Below are 16711 nucleotides of genomic sequence, written 5' to 3' on the forward strand. Positions count from 1 at the left end.
CAATGTTTAAAGTTTTGTTGCTATCAATATAGAAAAAAATTATATTAGCATTTCTAGTATATCTATTCTCTGAAGTCTCCCTCCCTGAGAAAATACCAGCATTCATAGTATTGCAGTGTAATTGGTGGAATTTCCTCTTTTGAAAATTACCATACAAGTGGTTCATGGTATAATAGGTGTTTTTACAAGGTACCGTAGGAGACCTTATTCAATATGGAGTGTAGGGATGGTTTGTAAACATATTATTGTCTGGCCTGGTCAAAGTGCTAAAATAACAATTGTACTTCATTAAAAAGAATAGGAAAAAGGGACAAACGGAAGAGTATGTTCAAAGAATAACAGTGCTAGCCCACCATCTATATTATTTTAAGCACTTTTTCGCTTCCGTGATAAAACAACACAGGCAAAGGCATGTTTGATGTGTTTAGGAACAACAAAGAGGCCTATGTGATTCATGCAGAGAAGGATGGACAGAGTAAGAGATAAGGTCAGAAAGGGAAGAGAGGCAGTGCCAGATCATATAGAACAGTACTGCAACCAGCTTTGGTCCTCAAAATGTTTTACTGAGAAGATGAAAAGGATGCTTCATGTATACTCGTATATGTCACTAAGCACACTGGCATTCAAATGACATTTATTTCGGTGGGGTGAGAGGGGGGGTGAACAAGACTTAATGAAAATAGCATCGCATGTCTTTAATCTGAATGGTAATGGGAAGCCACAGGAGAGTAGAACCAGAAATAACATCATCAGACTTAAATTTTAAAAGGAATACTCAATTAGTATGTAATGGTTACTCTGTGTCCCTTGCTCTCGTAAGGGCTAGGGACGTAACAGTGAATAAATAAGTCACCTATTTCTTGGAACTTACAGTCCTAGGAAATAAATGATAAATAAATGTATGATGGGTGATTGAAAAATTACAAAAATTAATCCAGTTATTTGGTTATATTCTCTTTCACCCTCCTTATTTAGTGATTGATTGCATCAAATCAGTTTTTTGTCCTAATTTTTCCATTTTGTTCTTCTACCACTGCTTTAGTTTATACTTTATCATGTCTCATTTAGGGGAACTTTAGTTAGTTTGTGATTGAGCTCTCTCCCTGCCAGTTTTTTCTCTTAATTCTCCCTTGATCCTGATGTCAGAATGATCTTTCTAAAAGATTTTTCTGTAAAGATCACTTCTGATTAAATAACACTGTATATCCTGAAGAAAAAATCCAAACTGTTAAACATTAAGTGGTCTAGTTCTACCTTCTTTGATTACATCTCCTTTCCTTTTACCTCATGCACACACCAAGTGCCACTGTATTAAACTAATAGCACTTAAACAAAAGATTCAGTTTATGCCTCATCCTTCATCATATCTTAACATGACTAGTTCAGTCTTTCTCAAAATGCAGTCCTCAAACCAGCCGCTGGCAGCACCACCTGGGAACTTTTTAGGAATGCAGATTATCAGGCCCCACCCCAGAGCTAGTCTTCAATCTGTGTTTTAACAAGCCCTCCAAGAGGTATGTACACACTGAAGTAGAGAAAACCACAGTTTTGACTGAATTACCCTTCTTTCCTACCATTTTACCAAAGCTCATCACCTTGGACTCAACTCAAACATTAGCTCTTTAAGGAAGCCTTCCCTGGCCACCCTCATCTCCAACTGATTTGATACCTTTCATTTGTTGTTTTTGACTCACCACTTAGACCTGATGCCCATATTCTTGTCTTTCAACTTTATCTGTATTTTCAGAATCTACACTTGCCTACTACATTAAAAAACCTGATTGGGCCCACATTTTAACGAAAGGTTGTTTTCTTCTGAATATTCTAATTTAATTTCTTAAACATCAAAGAGTTTTACCACAGAACACATTTTTTAGGGCACATATCTTACCTCAGATACAAATCCTATGTGTGGTAGGGGTTCCTTTAAATTTGTTGATGTGCAAATTTAAGTATAACATTTTTTCCTGCTACCTGGGAAATGGGCTGTTTCTTTATGTGTGAAATGAGAGGGTTGGGTAAAATACCTAAGTTTTTTTCCTCAATAATTTTGAGTTATAATTCAAGATTTGCCTTTTAGTGTAGAAGTCCTTGCTTACATATGTAAAGGAGTGGATGCAATAAAGTTAAAGTCTCTTTATATATTTATACTTATATGTGTTTATATTGTTAAATTATTTGAAGAATTTTAAGGTGGAATGTGTTTGTGAACTGAGTGTTGGCTTTCAAATTAAATTTGTAACATGTACAAGACATTTAATGATTGAAAAGTTTTTTTTTTTTTAGAATACTGGAAACTAATTTTTTTGAAAGTTGAAAAGTCTCCTGGTTGGAGGGTATGATAAAGTGATTTTCCCAAAGTTCAAAGTTCTAATTTTCCAAGGTTCAAAGAGATGGCATACTATGGTTTGTCTTTTCCTCTCACAATAGTCAAGGAATTTGGATATGCTATAAAATTTTGTTTCTGTTGCCAGAAACTCTTTAAATAATTTGTCACTTTTTTTTACCCTGAGAAAAAGGTTGTTTGACATAAATTAAGGTAGCTTCTATAAGTAAATCATAAAACCCCAGTGTATGACATTTTTAAAAGACTACTTTTGATTCTCATAAGGAATGGATTTTACTTCTATCTCCTGTTAATTAGAATGTAGTTGAATATAGAATGTACAAGAAGAATGTTTTAAATTAGAATTTAAAAGGTGAAAAAAGAAATCATCTGAGATCATTTCCAGCTCTAGGACTTTTAATTGTAATGAGTTTTGATTGATTTTCTAATTTTTTTCCCTATCATTTCAGGGTTAGTCAGCAAAATAAAGTCAACCTAATGACAGCAGACAACTTATCCATCTGTTTTTGGCCAACCTTGATGAGACCCGATTTTGAAAATCGAGAATTTCTGTCTACCACTAAGATCCATCAATCTGTTGTTGAAACATTCATTCAACAGTGTCAGTTTTTCTTTTACAATGGAGAAATTGTAGAAATTGCGAATACTGTGGCTCCTCCACCACCTTCAAACCCAGGACAGTTGGTGGAACCAATGGTACCGCTTCAGTTACCACCACCATTGCAACCTCAGCTGATACAACCACAGTTACAGACGGATCCTCTTGGTATTATATGAGTAGGAAGTGATTGCAGACAGCCTGAAAATGGACAAAAAGCAAATCTAGACATGCATGTTTCAGGGTTCAGTAGTATAATTCATGTTTCTTACAGATAATTCACATTCAAAATGATGAGACATTTTTCTCTTTGAAATATATGGTATTCCTTAATCATTTACATTACAAATCTAAGACCATGTGATAAGCATGACTGGAGAGGTTTAATTTTTATAAACGAAAATAGCTATAAAATACAAAGCTGCTGTTGCATGCAATCTTATTGCAATCAGTATATCATTCCTGTGGCATTTTCTGTCACATTATATTGTGAATAAAATTTTTCTATAGAAATTAAATGATTAAAAAACTCACATATATGAAACATTTAATGCTTTTCAGCCTGCTTTATGGCTGGTTTTGTTATTTTATGTGCTAATTTGGGCAACCTAATTTACATTTTAGAAGTCTGTGTAGATGATTAAAAGCCCAGTTAAGTATTTTATAATTTCAGGCTACTTAATGCCATGCTTGGGATGTTTGAAAGAAAGAAAACTACACTTAACATTTCTGTACCTTCATCTTTACTTCTAAGTAAACCTGTGGATGATATGATGAGGGGTAAATGAACGTAATTCTTGTACACACATACCAAGGACATGCTTGTGGCTAAAGTGAGTTGATGTTGTGCAAAAGATAGTTGTCACCAACTCATTTCTTTATGGTCCATACTGAAATAAACATTTTTGTATACTGTTAATTCTATAAACAGATGCATGTTCAAAAGATCTATGATGGTCTTGTAATCTTAATCTAATATATTTTAGATATTTTAATTTTTTTCCCTCTTGGGAAATACATTTAGTATAGTGTAGAAAATACTTCATGACATTTTCATATAAGGTTATATAACTTTTCATACATAAACATGAAATTTGTTGTAGAAAATTCTTTAAACCAAACATTTTAATCTAGGACTTCAGTTTAATCTGTTCCTTGAATCTATTTTTATGTGGCCCTTAAAAACATATCCAAAAATCCATTGCTAATATAGCAATAAAAATACTTTGGGTACTGACAGCCTCTTTGGAGTGTGTATATATATATAATTGCAAACTTGTATTAGAATTCTTTTCTGTGATATGTTGTAGTAAAATCTAAAATGGCTTTTGCACCATTTTTTAAACCCAGTTTTTTTTCCTTTGATGTTGGTACCAGATTTGCTCTAAATGACTTCTGCCTCTGGGGTTAAACATTTTGTTAGTGAAGATACAACCAGAACAATTAAATTAAGGATAAAATTTTCAGAGTAGGGGCATAGGTAAATTTTATTTGGCTTTATTCAAAATTTGTTCATTATCACACCATGCCATTTTTTTCTGGTAAGAAAAAAAATGGTTTGTTTTTCATTGCTGGGTTATATTTTGTGTAGTAAAGAGAAAATCCTTTGGTCCATTTTGTAATCTTCATTCATACTGCAATTTTAAGGTTATCTTATGTGTATTATATAGTAAATAGATGATTTTGAGATTTGAGGCTCCTAAGAGTTTGATTTGCTCCATTTTTTCCTAAAATAAATGTTGTCTTTCCCAACTGTTATGTCCTAGGTATTGATTGTACTTCTGATTTTAACTTCAGAATCAAGATGTCGACATGAACCAGGCTGCTGTTGAAGTACATGTATATTATAAATTATCTTACTTGTGTTATACTCTTACATGTTATTATCTTTTCTAAGAAAACAAAGTCCCTATTATTCCTATTGCAAAGCACACAGGAATTAAGAAAGTACAGTAATTTTTAAAAAGAAAAATCCGGTAAATGTAGTATTCTTAACTTGTTCTACATTACTTATACCTATTGTCTATATAGCTTTAATTTATAGCTGTCAGTTTAACATTGGCATGTCTGGCAAAGAAAATTAAACTTTAAGAGTTTTATAAACTGTTTCTAGGTTGGTAAAGAATTTATTTTTCTACTATATATGGTATAGACAAAGCTCAAAACTATGTACAGGAAAAAAGCCTGACTATTTCTTTGGAAGTAGGCTGAAAAGAGAATTTTCAGAAGTGTTCGTGTATTCAGTTCACTCGCTCATTCATAACTTTGCTATTGTAACATGTGAATCCCAGTTTATTTAAGCTATTCTTTTATACTGTGTTTATTTAACTTTTATGTGCATTTAGTACCATTTTTTTGTTATTAAAACTAGCATTTATCATTTTCTACATTACCTACCTTACACCTTCCCCAAAACTTATTTCACTTTTCTCTGCATTCTATAATTGATTTAAAAAATCTTCAGTCAGTCATTTAAAAGTCTACATTTGATTCAGTTAACCAGTAGGTTACAGTATATTGAAAGTTAAAGTTCGGTTTAAAGCTCAGTCTGTTACACTGAATTGATTGTGTTTGTTTTGCCAAGGGTTTAGATATGTTTTTAAATATTAGAAAAATAATTCTAAGAACAGAATAATATAATTAAACTTTTTTTCTGGTAAGTTACTGGAAGGTTTCACTGTTTAGGGACATATATGAGACTTCTTAAAGAATGAAAAGAATATTAGTCTCATAATTATGGGTAAACATTAAGGCATTATAATTTTACAATTTTAAATAAAATTCCATCTACACACATGTTGCCATTGTTTCATTTAAGCTTCAGTACTTGTAGTTATTACAATATTGTAACAGTATTTAGATTAGCAATAAGAAGTGTAGTGGTACTGTTTCAAATTTTCAGTAGATTTATTGGAAGTCAGATTCTGTTCAACAAACACTTATTAGGATATACAATTAATTTTAGAATAAAATTCCAGGCACAATATATTTCTATTTGAGATGGTATTTGTTAGTAGTACTTTTTCTCTCTAACATTTACAATGTAAATACTGTAGGTAACAGCAATCTAACTTAGCTGAAAAGCAGTTTTATTTTCCATACTGTTTGTAAATAATGTAGCGATTTTTTTTTTTTGAGGTACTGGAATTTAATTTCTAATACCTCTTAGATATAAACAAAAGGGAACAGTTGGAATAAGAACTTAGGCCTTAGCTTCCATGGTGATTTTTAGTTTTTTATACATTAATAATTGTGATGCTATTTGTCAACTGGATATAAATACATACATACATACATATATATATATAATTTTTAAAAGTCAAAAGTGCTTTGTTTTTTGTTTATAATTAATACAATTTTGTGCTTCACCCACAGGATGTTGTAGTAAATTAAGTATCAGTGAAGCTCCATCTGTATAAAGAATGCTATAAATAAAACATTAAGAAGCTGTGTAATTTTAAGTTATAGTTGCCTCTAATTTTACCATTTCATTGGTAAAAATCAGCTAATTTTTTATGCATAAAATAGGAAAATAAAAACAATTTAGATTGATGTCCATATGATGAAAGCTTAGTAGGGAGGTATACTGCTAAGCTTTTACTTTACCATGAGAGATTCAAATTTTATTCTGCATGTATACATACAGATGAAAATTCAGTTTTAAAATGTTCAGGAAAACAAGATTGCACATATTTATAAGACTCAACTGTTGCCTAGATCTAGATTTTTAAGCTGTAGCTAGACATTTATTTCACTAGAAATATTTCAAAACCTATTCTAGTTTATAGCAGAGCTGCTTACATTGAAGAACATATTTTTGTTTTCTCTTCCTGGTTTATGAATATTAAGCCAAACTTGTTGGGTGTATTTTGTCAAATTCTATGGATCTAGTAAGGTATGGTTGACTTGAATCTTTGTGTTTAGTTTGAATTTAATCATTTTAATTATCTTAATTCTTAGGCTGAATAATTGCTGATTTGTTTCAATATTTATGGGATGTGTTTAATTTTTTTATTGTAGTTGAACTCCTGAAGTTCTCAGTAGGCCTTTTCAATTTATCAAATGTCTGAAAACAAAATTTTCTAAGATTTAATAAGGGAAGGATCTACTCTTCAAAATTCATTTCTTATGGTAGCATATGTGTGTAGTTGAGAAGGCTGCTGAAGCATTAATATCTCACCTTTAATATCATTAACATCTCACCTCTAATATTCAATAAGTGGATATTGGATATGAGATAGTGATGTGATAATGGGATAATTACTGTGATCCAGTACCACGATCTTTTTAAAGCAGTTAAAATCTAATTAATGAACTTTGGGAATATTCAGTATTCAGTTGAATCTCATCATCATACTATGAGCATTATTGCATTTTTCCCCATAATACTAGTTTTATTTCTGTGGTTATGTGTGTAGGTAGGGTAATCCATATAGTTCTCACATTGTTTAAATCTCGAAGTGTTTAATACTAGTTTTTTAATAAAAATTTTGAAAGCTAGGAATAATTTTTAAAAGCTTAATGGTAGTCAAAGTTAAAATTTCAGTTATTACTAAGTTGAATATATAAAATTATAAACCTTGAAATTAATGCAATGCTGGCAGTTCTGGTTTAGTCATTTTTACCGGTAGTTAGGAGTGCTAAGACTTGCAACATATGAACTTTGGCTTTGAGTAAGTAGTTGTCAAGGAATTTGTAGTTTAGAAACAACTTAATATTTGTGTTTATTCCTACAGTACAGATTTTCAGTTTTATTTGCCTCAACTGGTAAAAATTATTGTGAACAAATTAATAATGGCTTTTCTGTTCTAATAGTTTGCCTAATTTTTACTTAAGATTTTGTTAGTGTCATAACCTGTTTTTTCAAATTTCTATTTTGTATTAAATCTTATTCCAATATAAGTGGTAGAGGTTTAGGAATTAACCTGTTTATTCATCATGGCACTAATTTATCCAGATTAGTTTTAAATATGTATCTGTACTCATCAGATCATTTTCTTGAACTGAGTATTTTGTCCTAATCAATCAATATTTTTAGGTACTCACCGGGTTTTAAAATATTTTACCAGTTTTAATTTTGGAGCTCTTAGTTTCTCTTTTCTCTAGATTTTTTTTATTTGATTAAATAAATGTCTTTGTAGGTGTTCAATGAAGCCAACTTATATTTAGCACACTAGAATGATAAGTAAAATTTAGAAGCAGGGCACATTTCCTTACTATTATTTTTGTAGGACTTGGGTTATTTTAAATGTGTACCTGAAAAGATTTTTAAAAAATTATGAGAGAATGTAGTCTTCAGATACTCTCTAAGATTTACTTCTTGGAAATTTCATTGCCAGGTTTTTCGTCTTTATTGGCACTGATAGGTATATATAGTTGCTTAATGTTTCTGGTTTGTAGAGAGAAACCATTACCAGAAATGTACTTTTAAAATACAAACCAAATTCAATTCTTTAATTATAGAATAGTTGGCTGATTCCTGGCTTAGACTATTAGTAAAATTAAATCTTCCAAGTTTTAACCATGTGGAATAATTTATGATGGACTAACTCAAGATAGGTCAAAGTAAAATTTTACAAAGAATGATAGTTGCCCTCTATTCTTACTACCCTTTTTCCCCAAAGGGAATCACCTTTTTTTAGTTGAAAGTAATCAGCGCTATGTGGAATAGTTAATCGTTTTAAAAGATCATAATAAATTACTAAAACATTACATCCAGAAGATAAAACTGGTGATATAATTGTATACCTCAGAACTGAATTGCTTTCACAGTCTTATTTGTATTAAGGATGACTTAAAGTAGTATTTTTCAGGGCAACAATTGTATCTCCACACACTACACTTTAGTCATGATCATATTATAAATATTTCAATAAATTGTGACATAGATTAATGAAGTGATTAATGTTTTTAAACTGCTAACCCCAAAATACCAAAATCATGTCCATAATGGATCTGGAAGAATGTGACCATTATTTAATGGATGGGCTCTTCAAAGTCTAGATCTCTGCTGAAATCTTTTTGGCTGTTTGTAGTCTATATTTAAGTGCTATATGAGAATTATAGATGGTAAATCTTAACAGATTCAGACTTAAGTTTAAAACAACTTCCTTTAGCTAAAAATAACCATAAGAGTTTTCAGAATATGCTGGATTGTTAGTATTTTTCTGTTTACAGCAGTGGTTTCCAAACATCAGAATCACTTTTGGCAACTTTCTAAGAATCAAGATATCCAGAAGCTGTCCAACTACAGAAATCTCCAAGGTGTAAGGAGAACATTATTTCCACTATGTCCTTATACATTGCTTCTGGAGAGGACAAAAAGAGTTTCTGGAAGAAATTACATGGTAAGGGTTAATTACATAGAAAACCTTGACATTTAAATTTAAACACAACATTATATCAATACAGAGACTTGATAGTTACCAAGCAATTTTATAATCATAGATTGTAATAATCTAGTCAAAAGTAAGCTTTTTAATGGCAGAGTTCTGGGCATATTAGGAAGCTTTTAATGTTATTTTCTAGAAAATTTAACTTTACAATTCCGTCTCCCCCTCAACTGAATAAAAGTGTTCTACTAAAGAAATAGGAGGAAACAGTGATAATAAAAGGAATAGGGCAAGGAATTAGAGGAGAGTAATTTACATTGCAGAATGCTTTTTAGTATTCTAATTTAACTTTGTACATCCTGAATTTTCCAAAGCTGCAATTTTCATTTTTTCTACCATTTTAATATTTGCCTTACAAACTCTATAGAGGTTCAGTTTTCCTATAAGATATAGTAGGTCACAGCAGGTCAACACACCAATAACAACAAAAAAGGATAACTTTCAAAAGCAGTGTTTTTAAAAGCATCAGTATGATGTTGAAATGAGGTATAAAATAGATTTAGCCTCACAGAGGGGAGACCTATTCAGAGGATTTTCCCCCATCCGATTTCTTTTGCAGCATCTGGTCTCAGTCTGGGCATCTGGATTTTGATCATGGTAAGGGAAAGAGAAACCAGCTAGCTTTTAATGATTGCATAGGGCTGGAGTGACAGACAACATTGAAGTTTTGAAAGGCCTTAAAAGAATAGCCATTTTTCTGTCAAGATAATTTGTTAAATGTTGGAGCTTAAGCTAAAAAACTAAGCCAAAACTTTCTGAAAGGCAGAGCTGAATCCCTTGCAGTCTTTTAAGCCTGAGGAAACAAAGGCCCAGGTTGTTAATTGGAAACTTTCTAGGTCCATACCCTAAGAACAAGGATGAATTGGGCTAAATCTTACCAAACTCTCTTAACTGTGTCTAACAGAGGAAAGGGGGAATCCTGTTCAGAAGAAGGAATTGTCTTGGAGCCTCTACAGTTCTTTTATACACAATATCCAGCATAAAATTTGGAAATCACTAGCTATGTGAAGCAGTAATCATATGGCATAACAAAGGGAAAAATATAGTGAATCAATGATCTAGATTGTGGAGTTAGACAATGACAAATAATTGTGATTTTAATGTGAAAGAAAATAGCCAAAAAAGGTTCACAAATGACTGAAAAATTTCGTCAAAAGAATTTTTAGTTTTTTGTTTTAAAAGGACATTCTAGAACGGGGGGAAAAATAGAATTACATTAAGAACTCTAGATGTGAGGTAACAGATTGCACCAGAAAACAAAATTAGTGAACTGGAAGACAAGATTATCAATAGCTAATACCAATGAAGCAGTATACGTTCGGTGTCTAACATGTAATTTGGAGTCTTGGAGAAGAGAAGGAATGGGGCAGGAACAATGACGAGGTGGCTAACAGTTTTCCAAAACTGATAAAAAAAAGAGCCCACATATTGAAGTTTGGCCAATTCCAGTCAGGCAGAGCTAAATGTTAAAAATTACACCCAGATACCCAAGGCAAAAATGCTGAAAATCAAAGAGGAGAAAAGATACATTGCCTTCAGTACGGCACCAGTAAGACTGAAGTTGATACCTCAATAGAAACGATACAGGACAGAAGAAATGGAATGACATCTGTAAAGTGCTGAGGGCAGGAAATGCCAATGAAAAGGTCCTGGTGGAATGAAGATGGTTCTAGACAAAAGCTAACGTACTTCATCACTTGTAGGCCTTCAGTAAATAAAAAGTAAAGAAAGCAGAAGTGGTCCTCAGGCAGTTTACTGGTGACATTGAGAGTTCCCACAGTTTCGTTCCTGAGGTAGTCTGAGCATTAAATCTTTCAATTCTCTCAAACCCATAAGATTTAGAGTTTTTGGTATCAGGTTGTGGCTGTGAGATAATTCCTGAGACTACCTTGCCTCCCAGCAGCTCTGGAATTTAAAAGAACCCACCCACCTGCAGGCTACTGTGGAAAGTAGAGTTGAGAACATAAGGGATAAAGTAGGAAAGACCTCACCCACTGTCAGTATTCAGGTTCCTTTGAAGAATTTGTATACAAGAGAAACAAGTGTACTGAATGAACAGGGCTTCATTCAGAAGACATTTGATTATCAGAACTCATACTGGAGGAATATAGTACCTGGAAAATTCTTTGAAGTCACACCTCAGTGAATATCTGCAAACATTCAAGAGAGAAATTTTATAAATGCATTAAATATGGGGTAGCATTCACCAAAAGATCAAATATCTTGTACTCTAATGCTCACACTGGAGAGAGAACTATGTACTGTTTCCCCGAAAATAAGACCTACCCTGAAAATAAGCCCCAGTTAAGATCTCAGCCAGACGGACACATTTAGTACATTATGATGATGTTTCAAAAGATGACATGACTAATTGAATAAATGTTGTACCTGATAGAATAGATTGAATAGAACAATAATTGAATAGATTGTTGTACATGAAAAAAGAAGACATCCCCTGAAAAATAAACCCTAATGGAGCAAAAATTAATATAAGACCTGGTCTTATTTTCGGGGAAAACCGGTATGGGTATTGAATTTGAAAAGGGCTTCACCTGTAAGCCAGTCTTGATTGCAGTTCAGAAAATTCACACTGTCAAGCCATCTGAATGCAGTGCCCATGGAAAAGCCTTTGCGCAGAAGTCACTCAAGTGCCAGATTAACTCTCCATATATATCAGAAAACTCACTGGACTGAAAAACTATTTGTACTAGAGAGACTTCATGGAAAAAATTGTATTATTAAATACGTATCAGAGAACCTATACTAGACAAAAATCTTACGAATGTACTGACTGGTAACTCCTCGTGTGTGTGTGTCCTTTGAATATGACCAGAGTAATACTAGAGACCATTAATACACTGACTGTGGGGAAAGCCTGCTATACTGGGAAGCAGTTTTCCAGTATATATATATATATATATCAGAGATTCATAAATTAAGAAAAATCTGTTTCTTGAAAGTGAGAAAGGTGCTCACGGTGTCAGATGAAATTGCACATTACAGATTTTATATGGCCCAGAAAATGTAAATAAAACATTAGAAGCCTAGTTCCTTCTTCACCTTCTACATGAGCTCAGGGCTGGAACTAAAAAAAAATAAAGTTTCTAAGAATTTAACTTCAGATAATCTTGTTCCAAATTTCAGCAATATTTGATAAATATTTAGTGATGATTAAAATTATACTGTTATGCTAACTTCACACTGATAAAAAATACAGTTTTATAGAGTCCTCGAGTAATGTTGGCATTCAAGGATTGCTCACTGGCAGAGTGTGAAGTGTGAGGCCTGATTTTTCTAAACTACCTTCAATAATACTGGGATTATTGAAGTTATTTCATAAACTCGACTCCCATTTATTGAGTGCTGTGTCCTGATTTCAAGTATGTTAAAATATGAAAAACTATGTTCCAGTATTTATATAATTTGGTAGTAAACAACGGTTGTTTTAATTTTTTTCAGAACATACTTACGTGAATTGGTATTCTCTGCATTAGTCAAAACACAGAAGCAGGTTAAGTATAGAACTGAACTTCAGGCTACATCTTTCAACTATAAACCCAACAATGGTGATTCAGTTTTAGCCAAACACATCATCTACTTCAATAAATTAATGTTAATTTGAATTTTTTGATTTATAGTTTTGTATTTAATTTTTAAATATGCTTTGTTTTTATAACAGCTATGAGTTTATACAGTTTCATGTTTATACATATTTAACTGATAGTAATTTCAGCAATACTACTAGAAGTCTAGATAGAATTTATTGCTTCGAAAGGGGTCACACATAAAGCACCTGTGAGAAATTCTGCTCTAGTTCTTTAACAGCACATCTTTGAGCAGTGCCATGACCCTATGCTTCTTGCTATTTGTATAATTTAGAGCCATTATAAAGATTTTTTTCCCCAAAGGATTTGATCTCTTGTCAACCCCCCGTCCCTTTTTTTTCCTGTATGTGCAAACATTTTTCCTCTTTTCAGAACATAAAGGGTTTAAATGTCATTCAGGAGTCTAGCTTGATTAAAGGAGCTTAAAATTCGTAGAGAAATTAAGTTCATGATCCTGGAACTCTGACCATCCTTCCAACTATAGATTGTTAATAACCATGTATCCTTTAATAACTGATTGTAAGGTTTCTGAAGACAGCAAGAAGAGGAAGGGTTTCTGATATATTCAAGTCATAAAATTGAACAGTTCACTATGAAGTAGCTTTGAAGTCAGAAATGGCTTATTTGAAAGAGGTCATTAGAAGAAATGTCTATCAGCAGACTTTATTTGTAATTTGACAATTGACTCTAGGTATGTCATTTTTGCCTAATTTTTTTTGTGGTAGGGGAGAACATAGTGTTCTTACTACTTTTCAAAGTTTTGAAAGAAAAGAATGATAACCATAAAGACAGAGGAAGGTAGATTTAACAATAATCTCTAGAATTTCTGGTCATTTCTCTTTATCTCAGCCAATACCAGGAACTCTTAAATGGTTTCACACTGTTTTTGTACACCATAAAATTGGGTACTAATTTAAAAACTGAAAATTAATGATCTTTCGCACGTTTTTACTTGAAACGTTTTGGAGAGAGGGTAGGACAACCAAGGAAAGAAAAAACTACTTATTCTATACATATGCCATATTCCTAATTAAGGGTGCCATCTTAACGCAGGCAAATCTCTGCTCCTCACTTTACTTCAATATATGGAGTAGTGTAACCAACTCAGTACCAGAGGCTTTCACCTTTGGCTCCCATTTCACAACCTGCAAGGCTATGACTTGAGCAGTATGGTTTTTGCAGTAGTTAAAAATATTTAACATTCTGGTATTTCTTGCAAGTAGGTCTGTTCTGAATATCACAATATGGCTAGGGTCAGCATGCAGGAAGGTATAAGGACATACAAGAATGATTCTCCAGTTCAACTCTAATAGTGTGACTCCTCGAACCCACCTCTCAGGCCAAAAAGGTGGGCTTCGGCGTGTTCGCTGCTCCAGCAGGTTGGAGACCTGGCTCCAAGGTGGGCTAGGGCGAAGACACCTGTGAAGGGGGTGGCCACCCATCACTGGCGCCTGCGCAGAATCGACTGAGACCTGAGATACTTGGGCCAAAGTTCGCAGAGCCGGGTGCAAAATGGAGTGTGGCGCTGACGGTCTAGAACTCAGTAGTCGAGTCGTTGGGAGGATCTTCCCAGAGGGCTGGGCTCTGGGCTCATTTCAACAACGCTATCTGCAACTGGCACAGGCCCTGTGTCACGGATAAAACATCCATGATACGTTCCATGTTTTGCTGGGAAGGGTCGTGCTCGACTCTGAGCCCTAGTGGCCCAAAAAGCCAACCGATATGGAGAGAGGCCGCCTGGGTTACACCAACCTGGCCCGCCCTCTCCACACCACGGATATCCCCACGGACTATGCATCGCCCGCACCGCTGGGGAGCCTGCCGTGCTCGCCGCTCCCGGCATGCCTCACGGGCCCCGCGCGACGGCCGGGAGTCCTCAGCTCTACCTCCGGTCCCGCAACCGGACCCCTTACCCAAGATGCCCCGGGAGCTTATTTGCATGTCTCACCCGACAGGTAAATCCGGCAGGTCAGTCGTGGCCCAGCGATCCTAGCACCAAACGTGGGAACTCATGAGGTGATTCAGTTGCATCAAATTTCCCTAAGCGTTCCGAAGCGTTCTGGGGAGGCGCGCCGTTCGGTCACCGTAACTGTAAAATAAGAGAGGCCGCCTGTGCTTTATATAGGCTGTTGGCAGATTGTGTGGCGTGCTCGCTTCGGCAGCACATATACTAAAATTGGAACGATACAGAGAAGATTAGCATGGCCCCTGCGCAAGGATGACACGCAAATTCGTGAAGCGTTCCATATTTTGTTCAGTAACCACAGCCCCCCTCACACCATTATGCTGATAAACGCAAAAGAAGGTGGGGTCAGGAGTGGTATCCCGAGAGACTCGCTGGAGGCGAGTGCCGAGGCTCTCCGGTCGTCTCTCTAGGGCGACCCCACCTCGACGGTCTCTTCACCATCCCCATGGCCACCCAGTCTCCTTACCATTAAATGACGTAGTTAATCCTGGTGTCTGCATCCGAATGCTGGTTTTTACTGATTCAAGTCTGCTTTGGATTTGGGCAATGAACTCTTGATCAAATTTCCCATTACAGAATCGGCCGTTTTAGGTAAACCGGCATTTTTGAGTGCCCCTTAGAGGCCAAATGAAAGCAGGCATACAAAACGTCGCGGAAAGACTTGTGCAAGTAGATCCGAATGGGAATGGGCTTATTGCTTCCAGCTAGTTTTCAGTTGATTCTGGCGCTCTAGAATCCACGAGCACGGACCAACATTGACCTCCACTCCTTAGTAGCAATCTCGGCCTTTGTGCAGCTCGCAGTGTGAGACTGGGCGAATGCGCTCAGGTCTAACACGACCGAAGAATGTCACAAAATACACAAGAAATGTGCACTAATGTTTAATGTTGCTTACCTTTTGTAAGAATTCATTATTTTAGCAATAAGTTACCAATTTAATCATTTGGAAATGATTTGGCAAGGATTCATCGAGCAATTTATGGGCCAGGCAGTGTTCTAGTGAAACAAAACCAACCCACCTGGGTCTGGAATTTGTGCTGTTAAGGGATACAAGACCACAAGTAGATTTCAGAACTTTTATGATTTATGAAGGAAATACAAGTCGACATATTTGTACATCAGTACCCAGGTGTAATTCAACTTTGTTTTCATTTCAGATTGCCTTACACGAATATTTTTATCAAGAAAAAAATCACAATTTTGCTATTGAATGCCTTACGTTGTGCTTTGACATTGTTTTTTGGGAGCTAACCAGCAAGGGGTGTGAGGGAGGATGTGGGCCTTACACAAAATATGGAACGCTTCACGAATTTGCGTGTCATCCTTGCGCAGGGGCCATGCTAATCTTCTCTGTATCGTTCCAATTTTAGTATATGTGCTGCCGAAGCGAGCACGCCACACAATCTGCCAACAGCCTATATAAGGCACAGCGGCCTCTCTTATTTTACAGTTACGGTGACCGAACGGCGCGCCTTCCCAGCGACTTCGGAACGCTTAGGGAAATTTGATGCAACTGAATCACCTCATGAGTTCCCACGTTTGGTGCTAGGATCGCTGGGCCACGACTGACCTGCCGGATTTACCTGTCGGGTGAGACATGCAAATAAGCTCCCGGGGCATCTTGGGTAAGGGGACCGGAGGTAGAGCTGAGGGCTCCCTGGCCGTCGTACGCTGGGCCCGTGGGGTATGCCGGGAGCGGTGAGCGCGATCGACACCTTAGCACGCCTGGTGCTTCGAAGGCTTGACGAGCTGGAGAGGCGCTGTCGGCGAGGCAGCAGTGGTGCAGGGAGAGCGGGGCCAGGA

General features: G+C 35.4%; 1 protein-coding gene and 2 non-coding genes across 6 annotated transcripts in view; 2 read left to right on the forward strand and 1 right to left on the reverse strand.

Moving 5' to 3' along the window:
• ARHGAP5 (Rho GTPase activating protein 5) overlaps positions 1–6159 on the forward strand; it is a 77383-nt gene extending 71224 nt beyond the window's left edge. For 2 of the 4 annotated variants that reach the window (XM_033107543.1, XM_033107542.1), the window contains exon 7: positions 2797–3260. In XM_033107543.1, the coding sequence (XP_032963434.1) occupies positions 2797–3124 (328 nt within the window). In that variant the 3' untranslated portion in view covers positions 3125–3260. Of the gene's footprint in view, positions 1–2796 lie in introns of all 4 variants that reach the window. The other 2 variants (XM_033107544.1, XM_033107545.1) reach the window with 1 other exon arrangement.
• An 8929-nt stretch (positions 6160–15088) lies between these two features.
• On the forward strand, positions 15089–15195 carry LOC117024355 (U6 spliceosomal RNA). The gene has a single exon (XR_004423425.1). It is a non-coding gene; the product is annotated as a U6 spliceosomal RNA (small nuclear RNA).
• A 1000-nt stretch (positions 15196–16195) lies between these two features.
• LOC117024356 (U6 spliceosomal RNA) lies at positions 16196–16302 on the reverse strand. Its single transcript, XR_004423426.1, has one exon. It is a non-coding gene; the product is annotated as a U6 spliceosomal RNA (small nuclear RNA).
• Positions 16303–16711: the final 409 nt, after the last annotated feature.

The sequence above is a fragment of the Rhinolophus ferrumequinum genome, chromosome 6 (assembly GCF_004115265.2).
Source record: "Rhinolophus ferrumequinum isolate MPI-CBG mRhiFer1 chromosome 6, mRhiFer1_v1.p, whole genome shotgun sequence".
Taxonomy (NCBI): domain Eukaryota; kingdom Metazoa; phylum Chordata; class Mammalia; order Chiroptera; family Rhinolophidae; genus Rhinolophus; species Rhinolophus ferrumequinum.